Source organism: Nyctibius grandis, chromosome 9, assembly GCF_013368605.1.
Source record: "Nyctibius grandis isolate bNycGra1 chromosome 9, bNycGra1.pri, whole genome shotgun sequence".
In the NCBI taxonomy this organism is placed as follows: domain Eukaryota; kingdom Metazoa; phylum Chordata; class Aves; order Nyctibiiformes; family Nyctibiidae; genus Nyctibius; species Nyctibius grandis.
The window spans coordinates 13,351,188-13,370,222 of NC_090666.1; the positions used below are offsets into that span (position 1 = coordinate 13,351,188).

General features: G+C 39.7%; 2 protein-coding genes across 15 annotated transcripts in view; one reads left to right on the plus strand and one right to left on the minus strand.

The window, feature by feature from the left end:
* Positions 1 to 10,428, plus strand: part of NFE2L2 (NFE2 like bZIP transcription factor 2) — a 25,600-nt gene extending 15,172 nt beyond the window's left edge. For all 3 annotated transcript variants that reach the window (XM_068407386.1, XM_068407387.1, XM_068407388.1), the window contains exons 2-5: positions 4,674 to 4,943; positions 5,107 to 5,202; positions 5,858 to 6,037; positions 8,115 to 10,428. In XM_068407386.1, the coding sequence (XP_068263487.1) occupies positions 4,674 to 4,943; positions 5,107 to 5,202; positions 5,858 to 6,037; positions 8,115 to 9,323 (1,755 nt within the window). In that variant the 3' untranslated portion in view covers positions 9,324 to 10,428. The remainder of the gene's footprint in view (positions 1 to 4,673; positions 4,944 to 5,106; positions 5,203 to 5,857; positions 6,038 to 8,114) is intronic.
* HNRNPA3 (heterogeneous nuclear ribonucleoprotein A3) overlaps positions 6,424 to 19,035 on the minus strand; it is a 25,508-nt gene continuing 12,896 nt past the window's right edge. For 7 of the 12 annotated variants that reach the window (XM_068407397.1, XM_068407395.1, XM_068407396.1 and 4 more), the window contains one exon: positions 16,598 to 19,034. The gene's annotated coding sequence lies outside the window, so the exon portion shown is untranslated. Of the gene's footprint in view, positions 9,102 to 9,191; positions 9,292 to 11,988; positions 12,148 to 12,768; positions 12,926 to 13,333; positions 13,648 to 15,962; positions 16,038 to 16,597; position 19,035 lie in introns of those variants that run through there. The other 5 variants (XR_011048754.1, XR_011048755.1, XR_011048753.1 and 2 more) reach the window with 5 other exon arrangements.

The following is a 19,035-nucleotide window of genomic DNA, read 5'->3' on the forward strand; positions in this document are numbered from 1 at the left end:
TTCCATTTATTCATGCTGGCATGCGAAATCTTCTCTCTTGGAGTTTGGTGCTAGTTGATCATGGGAAAGAAAAACCCTTGTCTGCTAAGAGGTACTGCTAATGCTATCCCAATTCATGTGCCAAAAGGACTTTAAGAAGTAAATGCGCAAAGCCCACAGATGTGCTCTGTATTAAGGGGGTAGCTAATAATGGGCTGAAAGTCCTGAGAGCACTTTCTGAGATTGTTTCTCTGCTGACACTTGGGCCACTGGCTGTTTCCACTTTACCGATGCTACCTGTAAGTGGTTTATATTCCAAACAGACCCAAAACCAGTCAGACAAACCAAACAGGGATGAAACAAAAGATTAGCATGTTGTTTAAAGCACAAAAGTCAGTCTATGAAAATAAGATGAAAACAGGTTTTCTTGCCGTTGTTTACCCTGCTGCAAACGCGTTTGCTTAGGAGCAATAAGAGTTAATTGTCAAACTTTCCAATGTAGTCAGAGATTTTCTCATAAAATGTATAACAGACTCTGCCCAGATGGCAAATGCTGATATGTAAATCTAAAACATGAAAATTTCCATCGGGGACCAGATGGTGGCTTGATGTGAATTGTTTAACATTTATGTTTATCTTATTAAAAGTGACTTTATATGTCCAAACTAAGCTATCAATGTGGTTGGAAGAGCGTATCACTAAATGAACAAAAAAAATCAAACCATGAGTACAAGGCACCTCCTGCATACACGGATCATGGGAAAGCAAAGCACGTCCTTCTCTGCTGGGAGAAGATTCTTCCTCTGTCTACAAAATTGTGAAGGAAATATTATAAATAAAATCACATCACTGTTTGTCTGCTTGGGAAAAAATATTAAATACTTTCGCAGAAGTTAGAAATGTTGGACAATGGTAACACACGCATGAAATACCTTGATGTATTTCCCCTCAAAACAGGCATTGGTGTTCAGTGGGAGAGAGCTGAGCCCTAGGCTGGGGGGAAGCACGGCGGCTGCGTCCCTCCGGGCGCGGGGGGCCCGGCTCCTCCTGCGCTGCCTCTTGGCTCTGCCAAACCATCGTTTCCTCTGATGCAATTCAAGAAATTGCACAACGCAGGAAAGAACAAACGGGCACTTGTGGGCTCTGTCACATGAGGGACGGCTGGCGCCTTTACAGTAAATACGTGTGACACGAAGGGAAGTGGTTAGCGTGGCTCCGAGGGGCACCAGCGAGCCCTGGGTCCGGTCAATCTTTCACAGGACTCTTGGTGCACGTGCTGCAGTTTGGGTGTGAATCTGTGCTCACCCGTCCCTCCAAATGAATCTTCCTGAGACCAGCACATCATGTTGAGGCATCTAAAAATCGGAGGGTAGCTGTTGCACAGGCAAGAAGGTAAAATGCTTTTAATAGCTTTAGTTGAACACTCCAGGCATCAAATACTCAGTTATTTGTGATGCCTTCACAGTGAAGGGGGAAAAACGCTTCAGTGATGAACCTAAAATAGAGCACCTGCCTGTGCCTGTGGATACCTCTGTGTGTGACAGTGTTCAACGAGGCGGAGAAGTAATTTAAAGAGGAAGGCTGTGGCGAGGCTGAAGGAACAAAATTGCAACATATTTGCTTTAGAGTGCAATCCCCTCTTGCCGGGCGTTGTGATTCACTCCTTATGAATCACTGGTCAATGTTGACTCCATTAACTTTGACCTGAGGTTTTGGATTAATGCCCAGAATTTTTTTTCTTGAAAAGGGCAGTATTACTAAAAGCATTGGTTGAAGTTGTAGATAAGTGTTAAATGAGAGGTTAATATTTAAATCAGTATGCTGTTTGATGATATTACGTATGAGCATATTGAACAGAAGAACACTTCCTCCATCCAGCCCATTCGTGTGAAGAGTACTTGAATTGTTATTTGAAGTTAAGGCTAGTGGTGCTGTATTTATATAGAACTTTTGAAACTGAAAATAGGAAGGCTCTTTTCCAATTATATGGTGATAATTTTAAAAAAAAAACCCCACCCTTTTGGATTTAAGTGCCACAAACACAACAACTAAGTAAAATAAAGGTGCTCCTGACAAGCATCTCTCTCCAGGGTAGAGCACAGCACTGTTTAGCAAAACTCAGCCCTTTGCCAGAGATGAGATACTGGGCTAAATATGGTCCCTTGAAAAGCAGTGACAGGAGGCAATCAATGCTGTCGTATTTCTCAAACAGCCCAAGATCCTGAAAACCGGGCAAGCATATTCCTTCAAAAAATAACCCTGCTTGCTGAATTGGTTGCTGCACACATGCAGAGGTGGTGGTATAGAGCCACAGCAATTATTTTTAGCCAGCTGGTACCTTTGGAGAGCTCTCATCCCACAAACAAGGCAGCACCCAAAGCAACTTATTTTGATAATGAATATAGCCAATACAGTAGGCTGTAATGGCTGAATATAGCCATATGGCTGAAAGATTTAATGGCTGTGCCTTAAGTTTTTGCACTAAGGCAACATGGCTTAAGGAAAACATGTTATGCCTTCTATACCTCTTTTTTTGGATCATTTTTGTTTTTCGTGATATAAACTGAAACTGAGCACCAGTTCTGCTGTTTTTGTGCTGTCGTCTGTTGCAACTCAGGGAGGAAAACAGCTCTGTTAATTCACAGCCTCATGTATTATACACACACAAAAAAATCTTTTAAGTCACATTTTTAATGGTGCCTTGTAAATGAATAATTCAGAAGTGAGCCCTAAAATCCAGATCCTGCAGTTTTATCCAGAGCATATTGCAAATGCTCTGAGACTAGGAAACAGTTTCGAATCTGCTGCAGGAGGAGACAGTGAGCAGCTGGTAAACTACTGGCCCTTAATGAAGCTGTGCCGTATTGCAGTATCTCCAATGTCTGCAGAACTTAATTAGTTCGTTTTACCCTGCCAATATGGAGAGACCAAACATTGTCTTGGGCAGCCACTGTAATTATTACAGCTTCTTCATGGCTGGCCATTAAAGCTGAGTTTAGTCTGTCCTAGCAAGGTATATTAAATATGTCTTAGATTTGGGAATGCCTGCGTTGTGGTGTACTCAGATATTTTATGTAATTGCCCAATTTTAGAGAGAAGTGATCTTTTCAGTAACTGGTAGAAGTAGTTCATGCCACGTGTAAATATGAGCGCTAATGGTACAGAATTTTTAACAAAAAAATGAGAATACTGAATTGGTTTGTTCAAACGTGGACTTGCCCCGATGCTTTTTGCCATGACTCTCGTACAGAAGTGATCGTTTTGAATGGCAGCATGACCTGGCGTTCAGGTTGCTTTGCTTTTCTATTTGAAAACAGACCTTAGAGATAAGGGAGTGTTTGAATTTGATACGGTGGCAAAATAGATGTGTCTTGGGTGTAGAACTGTTAACTGAATCAGTAAAGTTCTGTTTAAATGAAAGGTAGTGTGTGGTATATTATTTGTAGTGTGCTAGCCTGGTGAGAATGCCCAACACTGAACATTATTTTTGTGTGCTGCTGCAAAAGGTTAGCTTTAAGAATAATGAAACATGCCATAAAATAAAAACTCACAGGTACCACCTAGAAATTGTTGGCATTTACCCATCTGACAAATGTGGCTACCAAGTATTAAAATTCTGTATCAGCTAACATCCAGATTGATGATTTTTTGAGTGTTAGATTTTCTTCACAGAAGAAAATAGTCCAAACTTCAACCTTTAAAAATATTGAATGCTTGAACAGTAAAAAAACAAAACAATCCACCAATTCCCTTCCCCCTAAAAAAACTCCTTATGCAATACATTAAAAGAAATTATATCCAAATCAAATAATAAACTGGGTGGTTTTCCCTAAATAACAGAGTTTGATTTGTCTCCTGAAACACCACAGGTGCAAGGGGTAGCTGATTTCCCGGAAATGTAGGTCATTGTTAGCTGTCTGGTGATGATTGACTGTGATGAGCCAGAGGCCAACTGATTAACAGTATTTGACACCTATTGACCTCTAGTTTATACTCCAAACCAGCTGCACTTAGAACATCAGCTTAGACTAAGCTTTAAATTATGATTTTTTGGTAATAGTCTGAATAATTGTGTTTTGTGCTACAGTGATGTTATGTCGCTTGGTGACTTTGAAACCCCATTATCCTCTGACTCTGAAGCCCTGTTCTGCTGATCTTTAAGATTAGTACTTAATACCAGGATGGAACATAAATATTTAAAAATACATTTTGCAGTATGGATATTATAGTTACTTCAGACAGCCCCCATCATGTTTTTAGTCAGCTTTTACAGTTTTATAAGGTCATACTGAAAAAAAACTTACATGGACAAACTTTTCAATTTCTGTTTTTTTCTCCTAAAAATTACTTTCTTAATGTGACATAATTAATTCTATAGCTTCGTGTTTTTTATGAGCTAACTTAGGAAAGAAGAACATATTTATCCTCTGGCCTGTTCATGTGTTATGCTACCAAGTGGAACAAATTACTTAGTTTCTATGAGCCTGTGTGAGGGCCACAGCAACCAAACCATCAGTTCACACGCTTTAGAAAGGTCGTATAGAGCCATATTTCATCTAGATAATTTTGTAGGATTAAGAGAATAAGCCTCAGTTACATGAGTCTGTTTGATACAGAATTTTAAAGCTTTGTTATTGTTCTAAACCAGTTTTGCTGGGGAGGATACTTGCTTAAAAAAAGCATTTCTATTACAGGACATGAACTTGATTGACATCCTTTGGAGGCAAGATATAGACCTTGGGGCAAGGCGTGAAGTTTTTGATTTTAGTCAACGACAGAAGGAGTATGAACTTGAGAAACAGAAGAAACTTGAAAAGGAAAGACAAGAGCAGCTGCAAAAAGAGCAGGAGAAAGCCTTGCTGGCTCAGCTGGAGTTAGACGAAGAGACAGGTGAATTTGTTCCAGTTCAGCGAGCTCAGCGTGTTCAGTCAGAAAATACTGAGCCACCAGTCGGTTTTTCACAGGTAAATTCTAGTATGTGTTTGTGAGTGTGTTTAAACCTTTTTCCATTCACAGGAAGACGTAATGTTAGTGGTTACCTAAAACGAATTTGCATTCGTTGCTGTAGTGGAAGATTCTTCAGTTATTCAAAGATGCAATAACATTTTTAATAACTTTCCTATTTAGACCGCACAGACTTCAAAACCAGAAGCAGAGGACTTGTCCTTTGATGACTGCATGCAGCTCTTGGCAGAAGCATTCCCATTTATAGACGACAATGAGGTAAAAATGCTCAATACAGCGGTTTCACGGGTGGCCTTCTAGGGGATCAGTCTCACATCTTCTCAGACTTATCTTTGCCGTAATATTAGTTTGTGATACGATTTGAGTTTTGTCCCCAAGCCAACTCCAGCTGGAATAAAGCAGTGTAGTAGGCTTAAACTAGGGCTGCGTCCAGAGGGAGTGGAGTGGTGCTCTCGTGTTCCTGCTGCTCACTGAATCCCACAGCCAGGATTCAGTGTGTAACGCCAGCCGATGGCAACCGTTCCAGTTACTGCGAATAACGGCAGTGGACTTCGTCAGCTTGTTACAGTGAGCTTAGTGCAGCTCTCTGGAGTTAGTGCATTTGAGCTGCTTTATTTCCGTGTGCTGACCCAGAGTATTTGATATGTAAAGATAAGCCCTTCACCAGCCAGGTTTTAGGGCTTTTTTCCTATTTCTTTCCTTAATATGAAGACTCGTTTCATGGGAATATTTTTGTATTATCCCATTATTTACAAAAAATGCTTTTGTTAAGAAATACCTGCCTGTTTGTTCTGCAGAAATGGTAGAACACCAAAAACCAGATTTTTGCTTTGGAAAATTCAAATTTGGGTTTTTAGGTGTGTCTGGGCTTTTTTTTAAAATTTTTTTTTTGTTTTTTTTTTAAACACTCCAGGCTTCTTCAGCTGCGTTTCAGTCACTGGTTCCTGCTGACATCGATAGCAACCCAGTCTTCATTTCCTCTGATAAAACTCAGCCACATGAATCACTTGCTCTAGTTCCACTTACTGATGCGGAGAATATGCAGAACATAGAGCAAGTTTGGGAAGAATTATTGTCCCTTCCAGAGTTACAGGTAAAGGTTTATAGTATGATAAGCACCTGAAAAAAATAGCATGCTATTTTGGAAGAGTATGGTATTTTGGAGAATGCAGTGCAATAGCATCTTAACAGATGGTGATTATGACTAGCATGTTGGATTCTACACCTGTAGGATGGCTATAGCTCAATATGAGCTTTAATTTTTTAAAAAATAATATATTCAAAAACATGTAGGAGGAAGGACATTAGTTGTTTATCAGAAGGCCTTAATAAAACACAATCTATCTTCCCAATCAGAACTTCCCCATGTTTAGCAGATCATTGTTTTCCTCTGTATGCAACTTCTTTACAGCATGATCATGGTTGACATTTTAGCTGCTTAAAGATGGACACTTCTGAATTATGGATCTACAATAGGAATTGTTTCCACAAGCTTTATTGTAAATGGGTTTTTTGCTGTGTCTAAGTAGACTGTGTGAATCATTTATGGTTACTTTTGCATTCAATGTTTATCTAAGGAAAAGGTTTTGTAAAGATGGTAATAGAACATATATTTAGATACATAGAAGAGTCAGGTATGGTTATATAACTACTGTCTATATATGTTCAGTAAGAACAAATACTATAATATCCATGAACTCAATATTTCAAAGGAACAAAAAAATTGCTTTGCTATAGTACTAAACTGTGCATTATAGAGGACATCTAGGGTTTTTTTTTTTCCTATGTTTCTATTTATATTTCCCTTAGATTTGACTATAAAATGGAGCAAATTTATTTTCAAAAATGTTACTGTAGAATATCATCATGCCTCAGCATGGTGCTGCTCTACTTTGTGTTAACAGCATAAGAGCTGAATGCTTGGTGGAATGCCTGTAAATCTGAATCATATTTTTTAAAAAAAAAGCGTTTGCAGGAACTGCATTTTTCCTGCCACCCTGTTTTTTCCCTTTGTCTTTTTATATTTTTCAGAATTTTCCTAGTTTCTTAATCTTTACTGCTGTGGTTGGGCTTAAAAGCCCCACATAAGCAACAAGGGCAGTTAGCTGTGAAGAGGCAGCAGTGATGCCGCAAATACATTAAGAAACCAAACAGAAGCTGTCTGTTGCAGTAATTCTGAACAGCAATTGAATAATCTTCTGAAAGAAGTGTGATAATTATATTGAGGGCATTGCCTTTTACGAATTATGTTTGAAGAAAAGAAAAAAAAAAAAAAGAGAGCTCTCCCATTCAAAACCTTAGCTTACGCCTTGAGCGATCTCTGGCTAAATAATCAGTGTGTGGTCCCTTCTTAAGAGAAACAGAATCATTTTGGTAATTGCTTAATTCTTTGGGGACAGCAGGCACACTTATTTCAGCTTCTGTTGAGAAACTGCCACCCCGTTGGAAAGAACATTGGTCTTGTAGCCAATGAAAGCCCATCAGTGTGATAGTGTTCACCGCTCATGCTGGTGTTTGTTAGCCAGCTTAACTGAAAGTATGTGGGGTGAGTTAATGTTTGCAAGGCTTCAGGTTAGTCCTCCTTTTACTTCACCAAGAATTACATTTCTCTGCACTGAACAGCTGCTTCATTCAGTAAATCCTAAAAGATTCTTGTTTTTTGAGGAAGAGAAATCTATTGCATAACATGAAATTAAAGAGTGCTACAGTTAATTGTTTGCTAGTAATGCTCATTAAGTCTGATTCAGTAATTTTCCACGTGTTCTACCCATGCCATTCCTAGCAGTGGCGCTTGTGAGACATTCAGACCTGGCAGCTCCAGGATCCCCACTAGCAATTTACCAGAACAGGAGGGCTCTGTGCAGCTTCCCAGTGGCATTGGAATGGGTCTTTTCAGCATCTTGTTCTGAGTCTGAGAGGCTCTGCTGTCTTAATCTAAATAGCTTTGTCCAGAACAAGTTGCTTCATACTCTTGCTTAGGCATCTAGTTCTCTTCCTCGATGGCCTCCCCGTAGTAAAAGTGTGTTGTAGTCATCTAGGTTACAGTGATGTTGTAACACCCATTTTATGTGCATGTTGATGGCTAAAATATTTCATGTTTGTGGGTTATAGAAAAAGGTTTTATCAATTGGAGATGTGTTGCTCAGCTTCTCCCTTGCATTCCCCTATAGTGTCTTAACATTGAAAATGATAACCTGGCTGAGGTAAGCACAATCGCAAGCCCTGAAACCAAGCCAACGGACGTGCATAACAGCTACAATTACTACAGCTCATTACCCATCATAAAAAAAGAAGTTAACTGCAGTCCAGATTTCCTGCATAGTATTGAGGGCCCCTTTTCCAGCATTTTGCCACCAGAAGACACCAGCCTGCTGAGTGTGAACTCTTTAAATGACACGTCCCCTTCAAGCTCTGATTTCTGTGAGGATTTCTACACCACCTTTATTGATACAAAGGTGAACAATGACGCAGGAACGACAAACACTATCAGTCAATCACTCGCGGATATTCTAAGTGAACCTATTGATCTTTCTGATTTCTCACTGTGTAAAGCTTTTAATGGCAGCCACTCAGGAACCATACCAGAATGTAATGATTCTGACTCTGGTATTTCATTGAATGCCAGCTCTAGTGTAGCATCGCCTGAACACTCTGTTGAATCATCTGCCTATGGAGATAAGACTTTTGGTTGTAGCGATTCTGAAATGGAAGACATGGATAGCGCTCCTGGAAGCGTGCCGCAGAGCAATGCTAGCGTGTACTCATTGCAGTTCCGGGATCAAGTCTTTTCTTCCATGGGGCCAAGCGCTCAAACACCTAGTCTGCGGTGTACTAACACACCAAAGAAGGAACCCCCTCCTGGTCCAGGCCACCCCAAAGCTCCGTTCACAAAAGATAAACCTTCAAGCCGCCTTGAAGCTCATCTCACAAGAGATGAGCAAAGAGCAAAAGCTCTGCAGATCCCTTTTCCTGTCGAAAAAATAATCAATCTCCCTGTTGATGACTTCAATGAAATGATGTCTAAGGAACAGTTCAATGAACACCAGCTTGCGCTTATTCGAGATATACGCAGGAGAGGCAAGAACAAAGTGGCTGCTCAAAATTGCCGTAAAAGAAAACTGGAAAATATAGTGGAACTGGAGCAAGACTTGAGTAACCTAAAAGATGAGAAAGAGAAATTGCTTAAGGAAAAAGGAGAGCATGACAAAAGCCTCCGTCAAATGAAAAAGCAAATAACCACCTTGTACCTTGAGGTCTTCAGCATGCTCCGTGATGAAGATGGAAAATCTTACTCCTCTAGTGAATATTCACTGCAGCAAACTAGAGACGGCAACGTCTTTCTTGTTCCTAAAAGCAAGAAGTCAGAGACTAAACTTTGAAGGGCAGCACAGCTGGCTACTGCTCTCTGAGTTACTATTTTTGTATCATTATCCTGATAGCTTTTTACTGTGAGATGGAATGCAGAATTAGGTAATATTTTTCAAGTAATTCTATGCAATGATAATTTTAAAGTTAATAATGAGTTTATGGAAGATGCAAGTTGAAAACTAATAGTGTAATGCAGATGGATGTATGCAAAATTTGTAATCTCACTTTTATAACAGACATTTTCTTCTTATAGTGCCACTTTGACTAGTTTCCATATACATGTAAATATTTAAAGATACCATATTTATATACTGTTCTATCTCGTTATATTCATAGATTTATTTGATATATATATTAAAAAATGATTTTAGCCTTCTAAATATAATTTCTTGCAAGACAAACAGTATGGCTTCTGATACTTTTTTATAAATATGCAATAGTGTTTGTTTCCTATGTTTCTTACACACTTATATTTGCTTTATATTTAATATATGATTTTAATTTAGTATAAAAGTTGATTCTTAGTGATTGATTTTGATTTATCAGTTCATTAAACTTTTTTAAACTCTACTTCTTACACATTTATTTCCCAAAAGAAGGGAAATCCTCACTAGTTTTCCAAGGCGAAGACTTCATGTAACAAATATGCTTAATAACCAGAGACGTATCACACAGCATTGTCAGCGTCACTAACGCTTCGTTCAGCATAATCTTAACTGCCCTGTGGAAGGATTGTGTAACGTAAAGTGAAGTCTCAAGTCTATGTTAAGTTTACATAGTTTTTGTTTTGGTCTTTGAACACTACTTAAATTCATGATGAGATCTTTCCTCCAACGGCATTTAAAATCTGTTCATTAAGACATTGTCAGCATTATGCATTTTTCCGACTAAAAATTCTGTACACTTTTGAGTAATTGTTCTGGAAATACACTCTGTGTCTCTGACTCCCATCAGTGAGCATCATTTGTCACTGCCATTACTTTGGAGCTTCTGGAAAAAGGCATACTAACTGCCACCTGACTGCACTGTTTGGAACCTGTGCTCAATTAATTGAAAAGTGCTGTGGAGTTTAAATTATGATTTATAAGAGAATAAAAATTGGGCAAATGAATAGCATTGTTTTGTTTACTCTTCAAATGGACTCACTGTACTTGATCACTGTGGATTTTCTGAATACAGAAAATGCATAATTTGTAATACACGTATTGATCTGAACACTAAAATCTCTATCATCTTGCTGCATCTTCCCTCTAAAACTTCCAAGACAGCACCAGTGGCAGAAAAACCATTTCAGATTAAATATGCCTCTATCATTTTAGAAGTATTTTGTATATTACAATATTTATGCATAACTTCATTTAGTATAATAAACACCAAGTGATTTTGCAAGACCTTATAGTACTTTTTTTAAAAAGAAGGAACTGAAGATACTGAAAAAGGGTAGAGTAGGACCCACAAAGATCATTTATTAATGTTGTAGGAGAAAGGGTTTGAAGAGGGACACCAGTTTAGCAAGCCAGCCTTCCATTAGCTCATTAGTCACAAAGTTAGAGTAATGCTAATAAAATGATAGGGTTGTTGGTGAATTCAGCCTTGAGGTTTCTATTTCCCAAACTGTTTTAACTGTGCTGGAGTTGCACATCCAGCAGCGAGCATCTCATCCCATGGCTGGCCATGAAAGCCAGAAGAACAGTTTTAGATTATTGTAATCCCAGTTCCTCCCTATATCATCTCTTATGGACTTTTTCAGTGTCCTCAAAAAAAAAGGCGCAGAGAGGAAGGGCAGGGGACGAGTAGAGAGGAAAGGATTGTTCTGATGAGTATTATTGTCAGGGGATGCTAGGGAAGATCTCCTGGTTTTGACTGGTCTGTGCTGTTTGCTCCTTTCCTACAACTCTCAGTGACTCCAAGCCCTCTCACCTGAATGGCATTAACTAGTTTAGAGCCTACTGTTACATAGGTATGTTTTGGTTTTTCCCTGTACGCACAGAATTTCAGATACTATTTTATTTGTCCAGTTGGGCACAGTAGTATCAGTGTGATTCTTTACAATCAGCTTTTGGTTTTATTACCTCAAATAATTTTGTATTTCCAGTCTTTGTCACCTTGTCATTCATCTTACTCTTAACTCATTTAGCGGTTCTGAATAGCAGAGGCGCCTCTAGCACCTGGTGCAAACACAGTCGCTCTCTCCATCTGCAGCGCAACCTTAGCTAACCAGAGAAGAGCAGAGCAGTAACAACAGCTTCACCGAGAAGGCAGCTTTGCTCCAGGGCGGTGTAATGCCAGGAACCACGATCTTATTGACTGTATCCTCTTTAAAAGGCAGGTGTAATGGCCAAGTGCCAGTACCAGAAGAAAGTCTCTGGTACCTAAACCTGGGTCTATGAGATGCTCCAGCCCTGACTACCTTCAGAGAAAAACCAAGTTTCACACAACTTCTCATACTGTGTTACTTGCTGCGAACTGTCAAGTGAGGTCTTTCCCCACAAAGTGTTTGTATCCGAGGCAGCAGATACAGTGAAGTCATGAAAATAACTGTAGCCTCAGATTTCTGACAGCCCTGGCAGTGCTAGGAACCCTGCCTGTTACAGTGAATAGTAACATGGTGTTTTTGCAGAAGACATTGGGAAATGTAAATCCAGGAGACCCAGCTCCCACTCTGCAGCTGCTTACCTTGTTTGTACTGAGCTCCTTCCCTGGGAAGGCCATCCTGCTGCACCGTCCTTGACACACTCTGAATGCAAGAGCACTCCTCTTTCTGGAGCAAATGGTCAATACCAATGGTTGAAAACCTGGAGGCTGGATTTGCTGGACGAAGCAGGTTTATTTGCCCTAGATAGGGCAGCCAAGCACCAGCTAAACTACATCAAAGACACTGCAGCAGGGAGGGATGTTTTTCTTGCTGCTCTTACCCAAATATGCGTCTGTTGACTTTGCCCAGCACTGCCTCAGCAGGAAAACAGCCCTAACAACCACCCAGCCTGGGTGAGCACTAGGGGAACACGAGACACTGCTGCCATTTAAAGCAAGAGTATCTGATCCATATTTGAGGATGGCAATTTCAGTGCATAAGCATTAAGGAGGAAGTGCACCCAGCTATGGCCCCAGACAGTCAACACTGCTACACAGTAGCTCTAGTACACAGGTAGGTCTGATGGCAAAGCACAGGGAACCTAAAGAGGAAGAGCTCCTGGGTTCCCCCCTGCTATTAACTAGGCGAGCAAATGTCTTAACTGACAGAGAAAATGTTCTCTCTAGCTGTAATAGAAATACTTTTTACTACAAACTGGCTATAAAAGAGAGATCTCTCTAAACCCCTGCCCTCCACTTCATTGTTTTCCGTATTTTAGCATTAACGCAAAAGCCGAAGGCAAACAGCATCCTTACAGCCTTTGCAGGGGCTGTTGTACTTCTGCTACCCACATGTCTGAAACCTAACACAGGGATACTTACTCCATTACCGAGATGAAAACAGCAACAACAAAAACCCCGCAGTTAACGCAGAAGCCTTGTTTGAATTCCACCAGGCAAGAATCAGTCTGAAGTAACTCGGACCACGGCAACTTGCATTCAGCCTAAACCAGTCCTTGTTATATCACGGACACAGCGACTGTTGTGCTCCCATCGAAACACCCAGCACCATTAAGGAAAAAAATATTTCACATTTGATTATTTCAGCATATGTGAAAACATATCAGATTGCAAGCTATATCCTGCATTTTATTATTATTACTGAGGTACAGAGTATGTTCCCAGACCTGAGAATGACCAGTGACATTGCCAAGTCTAACGCATCACAATGCTGACCTCATACACCGACAAGTCTCCACGCAGAGACCATTTATTTCTCAATCAAAACATTCAGTTTTAAAACTATTACAAGTAAAGCTGAGGAGCTGGGCTGAACCAAGGTTTTCTGACTTGCAGCCCCAGATGATCCTGTAACTCACAACGTGTTGCAACAATTTAAGACCGCTTTGTGTTCCTCAAGGCACTAAAAAAAGGTGATGGCAACGCATTTTAGATTGTAAGTCATTTGACAATATACACTTTATTCTGATACAAAATTAAAATATTTTAACAAATTTCAATCCATTATGGACTATACTGACATTTTTAATTTCCATGCTATTTTTAAACTTGTTTAACCACAAGTTCTAAGATTGCAGCACACTAGCACCATTGCTCTTGAAGTCTTTGCCAGTTATTTTAACATATTATTTGCTTCCAATCTTGCAATATTATCTTCTACATGAAGGCCATTTTTCTTCTACGGAGATACTTGGATTACTTTAGTTCAGGAAAAAGCTAATCTTAGATAGAGATGTCAACCTGTAGCACCCACAGCAGAAAAAGAATCATCCATCAGATATCTGAAGTTTAGTGATACTTAAGTTCTTTCATGCTCCACACAATTTAAGATACAAACACTTCTCAGAAACCACAGACTGGTGTGTAAGGGAATTTGCCAAGGCAGTGCAGACAGTATATGAAAACACATTAATGTCTTAAACACATGAACCAAAGACAGCAAGTCAGTACATCACACAATCAATGCTTTAAAGACTGGGAGCATTCCCCTTCCTGCCTGAAATATTTAAAGTATATCAAAGTTAAGGTGCTGTGTTTAATGCCAGTGTTCTATAATAACAAAACACTTACCACATCTGCATCAACCCAGGACCCTTTTGGGGAAATACATTTTTACTACCTGGAAGTACCATTTCCTTTCAGATTTACACACAGGTTGAGGTATCACATCATGTAGAACTGCAGCTTGGGGACCAATGCTCTGTTAACTTCACATCTTTGCATCTCCATCTACAGGTACAGCTGCTATTTTCACTAGCAGCCACTACAGAACAACCTAGCCATGAAATAATATTCTTAACTCTTGGAAGTGCCGCTGGGACAAAGATACACTTGACCAAGTACTCCTTAGGGATGTGTTTATCTTTGACAAGGTTTATTTCTGAGCAAATTGGGGCACAAATAATTGAAATTAAGCAAATTAGTCTAGCAAGAGTGTTATCAATCCACGTGTGAAAATAATTCTAACAGTGAATATCTAGTTCTATACATGGTGCAAAAAGACCCCTCCAGAGCACAGAACAAGCCTGCAGCAATGTAGAATCCTCTAACGTTACGGAAAGGTAGAGCTTTGCTCTATACGCAGGCCTAGGAATGGGATGCAAACTACAAAGTTTTGGTTAAAACTTACTGTAGTTAAAACATTTCAAAGATTTTGCTGTTAAAAAATTGTAACATTCCCCCTGCCCCCAAGTACAAAGCATTTGCCCTCAGAACTGAGTAGTCATCAGACACACTAATGCTTTTCCCTGTTACCTGTTGCTACACACAGATGCCTTGGTGAGCTCACCAGAGCAGCTCTGCCTCGCAGAGGAAAAGCAAAGGTTTCCCACCTCTAGGCGCAGGAAGCAAGCTTTTCACCTCAGCAACAACCTGTCTGGCGTACTGCGCTAAGGAGAGACTGAAGCCTCACTGCAGCAGGTTTAAATTCTGCCTCAACTTTGGCTAACCAGAAACGTTTCTCAGCGTTTTTTTAAAAATATCTACAGTCATTGTGAGATTTCCATTACGTAGCTCCCGACTATATGAAAACCTCAACATTAGCCCTGTAACTTACTTCCAAGTTAACTTTTAATTGTATGTTACATTGTCAAGAGTTTGCTTTCTGGATGTTTACAGACAGCAGGTATCAGGTTTAAATACCCGAATCAGCCCGTGAACATGCCCAAGCCCCAGGTTAAACTGAAATACATAGATTCCGTTTGACTTTATTTTCTGAGTAACTGAAGCATAACCAACACTAAAATAGAAACTGGCTTCACAAAACTAATGCACATGCTCAAAAATGTATTGGTAAGTTTAAATAGGTACTAGACTACTATATAAAAGGAGTTAAAAATATCCCAGACCTGTAACAATCAAAGATGCAGAAAAGGAAATACATGTTCCAAGAGTTAAGAACCAATGTGCGTAACAGCAGATTCCATGAAAAGTTTTTATTGTCACTCATCTATGCAAGGGCAGCTGTGCTTTCAGCTGGACATCACGTGACAGCGTTGGCCTCCACTAAACCACCCTGCCTGAAAGCACCAAAAAATCCAAAAGGGAACTCTTTGATTTGTACAGATAAATACCAAGTTCATTTTTTTTGGAGGGAAATCACTGCTCTAACCAATGCAAAGCGCCTTTAAGGAACCAGTGCAGGAGCAGCGCATCACACACCAGAGAACTGTGATGAACCGCTTCAGCGTCTTCACCCTTCTGCGTTTCTGTAAGGCGTCTCTGTCTGTTACAAGGCAACGAACAATTTCTCACCCCATCCCCCCCAGTACACTCCCCACAGAAACCAGAGCATGTATTTTGAAACATTTATCATTTCTGTCTTGTTGATCTTGGACACACAGCAGTTTTCTACCTGCCAGGAATGGAAGATTCTGGAACAGCAATTATGCCACCAGCAAGCAACCCTCATCCAGAGCAGGAAACGCTGGATGACGTATGCTGGAATACTTGCTTCTTAATACTTAAGGCTTTCCTTGATATTAAAAGGCTGGCAAAGTAAAGCCTAGAAGGAAATAAGGGTTAAACGAGTGTTTACTATACACTACAAATCTTACCCAGTCAGAAACCTTCAATTGAAGAGGATGTGCAAGACATTCCCCATTTTGTCAAGCAGCAGCTTCTCATTCAACCTGAAAATCAAAGAAATTACTCTTACCTTGTTTAAAAACCTCCCACTACTTTTTAATTCATGAAAAATTTTAAAGGCAAACCTTACCTATGCTCATTGCCCTTCCTTTCAGGTCTAAATGCTAGACCTATTGATTTTGAGTCAACTCAAGTAGCTATCACTCAAGGAGGTTCCAAAAGGTGAAGAACTCTTGCTAGACTTTCTTCGATATTTCAGCTGTGATAAGCAGATTTAACTAGCCTTGGGAAAGCTGCTCACTATCAGCACAGTGATATCTTATGCCTTCACTTGTCTGGAAGTTGCTTCACTTGTCTGTTGCTCCTGCTGCCTCGTCATTCTTTAATTATGCTGACTTCTCCATACTCAATAGGCTGCTGAAGTCCTGTCTTACGAGTCTCCTTAGCAAAGTATGGATCAAAGCAGTACATCCTAGGTTCTTTCAAGCTGGTTAATCACTGTCCTCACGGCTCACACTTTTCCACGTCACAAACAACAGCTACGCTACCCCACCCACCTACAAAGCCGTCACTTACATCCATCTCTTAAAAGGTTGCATACAGATCTTGTTCATAAAGTTTATTATGACACTATTTTTCAAAGTTAACATGGTTGTCACAGTACAGCTACAAGAGGCCCTGTTAAAAAGAACACTGTCAATACATTCTAAAAAAATTTAGAAATACCAGATCAATGGTCAGAAGGGACATCAACCCCATCCTCCAGTTGTCCCTGCAATCAGATGCAGGCCCCAGGTACAAGTCTACACATCTTCTAAGCGTAGTAACGTACAAAGCAAGTCGGTAGTTAGGTGGCTCACTCCCTAGTGAGTTGTGGTTTAGTTTTCAATGTTTTCAAACTCCAAATGGGTTGTTTAAAAAACACCTTTATTGAAATACAACCTCCCCCCCACCCCAAGCCCAAATTAATATGTACAACAACAGAAGCGTTCACTAAATCACCAGTTCTTGCTTTAGCTTTAGAGATAAGTTTAAAACTCCACAGAAAAGAATAAGCAGGCTTTGAAATCCAGTTTGGAGGCTACCATCTTGACACCAGTTCCTTGTTTTAGCGTACTGCAGTCTAAATACACTCCAATAACAGTCTTTAAATAACATTGTTTAATTTTTTTTCAAACACCACACTCATTTTTCTACTACTTCTTAAAATCATAGTTCGTTATTAATAAGACTGATTATGCCTTGAGCCATTTCATACATCTTTGCAGATTCATTCCTACACTGGAATTGCATTTACCTTATACTGCACATTGACCCAGAGGTGAAACAGGTGTGAGTAATTCCAATACCATATTGTCAAGTGTCTGAATAGTTCTTCTATTGACTGGGTCCCTACTCTTCTGGGTCTGAATTGACAGAAAGCACTGTCCTGGCAATAGTCGAGAGAGAATCCACATAAGCTGAGAAAAGGACAGACTGTAGTGCCTTAATTTGGAGGTCAGAAGTGAGAATGATGTACAATTTCTAGCCATATGTGCTGATAAGATTTGCCACTCCAGTGCATCAAATCAAATTGTAACACGCTATCATTCTACCTGTGGAAACTCAAGCACTGTATCACTCTACATCGTGGGAAGTGTTTCTAGTCAGCAAAACACCACTAGATCGTGTTTCATTTTATCTTCGAGCTCTTAGCTGGGTGCAGACATTAGCAAGGGAAAAAGCTGGAAAACTATACTACTTGGAGCCCGTCGTGAATGGGCTTTTGGAACGCGTTACCTGGGACTGTCAGTGATTACACCTGCGCTACCCTTGGCTCCCAGTCAGAAGAATGTGTCCAGAAAATTGCCTAGGGTGCATGCAAGAAAGTATATAGCCATTAAGTTATTGAGGAACATACCTATTACTCTCACTATGACGCCTCATTTCATTGAAACAGCACAGTCTGGTGTGAGGGAGAGGGAAATGGGGACAAAGGAAGGGGATGAAAATTCCAAGCCACCCTCCCCAAAGTATAGCTTTTATTGAAACAGAATCATTGTATATCCCAAGGAAACAGGCACTTGATTCCCCCCCACCTTAACTTCTCGGGAATTACAATAAATATAAAGGTAAAAAGCAAGTGTCTTTTTGTCTTCACCCAAGACTTAAGCAACTGCAGTTATCCCTTACGCATCTCAAATGAGAAGGGAGACAGCTTTAATGTGTCTAAAGTTGGTCTTGTTAAAATATTTATCATGCCTTATTTTCTTGAAGCGCTAGTACTAATACAGAACTACAAATTAAAAAAATATGCACAAACCAAAAAGTAATTTGAAATTTTCATTAAGGTAAAGCGTAGTTCTATAATTCACAAACACTAATTTGAGTAACTCAATCCTCGTTATACATCTAAACAAACTATAATGTAACATACAGATGTTTTCCCTCTGTATGCCTATGTAACTCATGTCAATGACAGTTACATATATACACTGAGACTAGACCCCTTAAGACTGCAAATCAATAGGTGTTTCGGTTGTTAACTTTTAATTTAATACAAAATAGTAATTGAGAAATGCATTAATCCTCTCTATTAACTAACAAGGAAACACCCTAAACTACATTTTATTTCTGTTATAGAGTTCTCTGTACTAAATGTGGAAAAACTGAACTACACAAATATTGAAAAGTTAAAAATTCCTTAATTTGTTTATTCCTGGTACCACTACCACAATTTACAGGGCAATATACCTGATGTAATGGGAAAATAAAAGGAAAAAAGAAAGACAAAGCTACAACAGATAAAGACCTCAGGAATGTACATCTAATCGACACTACATTGCATTAATCAATAGCTGCACTTTTTGCAAACTGTGGCTATGACAGTCCTGAACAAGAAGGGTTTCCTGTTTAAGCTGCAGTAACTTTTCTGACTATGGATCATCGTTCCTTCTGTGGCAGATTTTACAGTTCCTCTAATGCATTTGGGACGACTGTCTCAAAGTAACCTGCAGCTTTCCTGACAACTCCTCGCTCTCTCTCCTGCTAAGAACTGTAGCC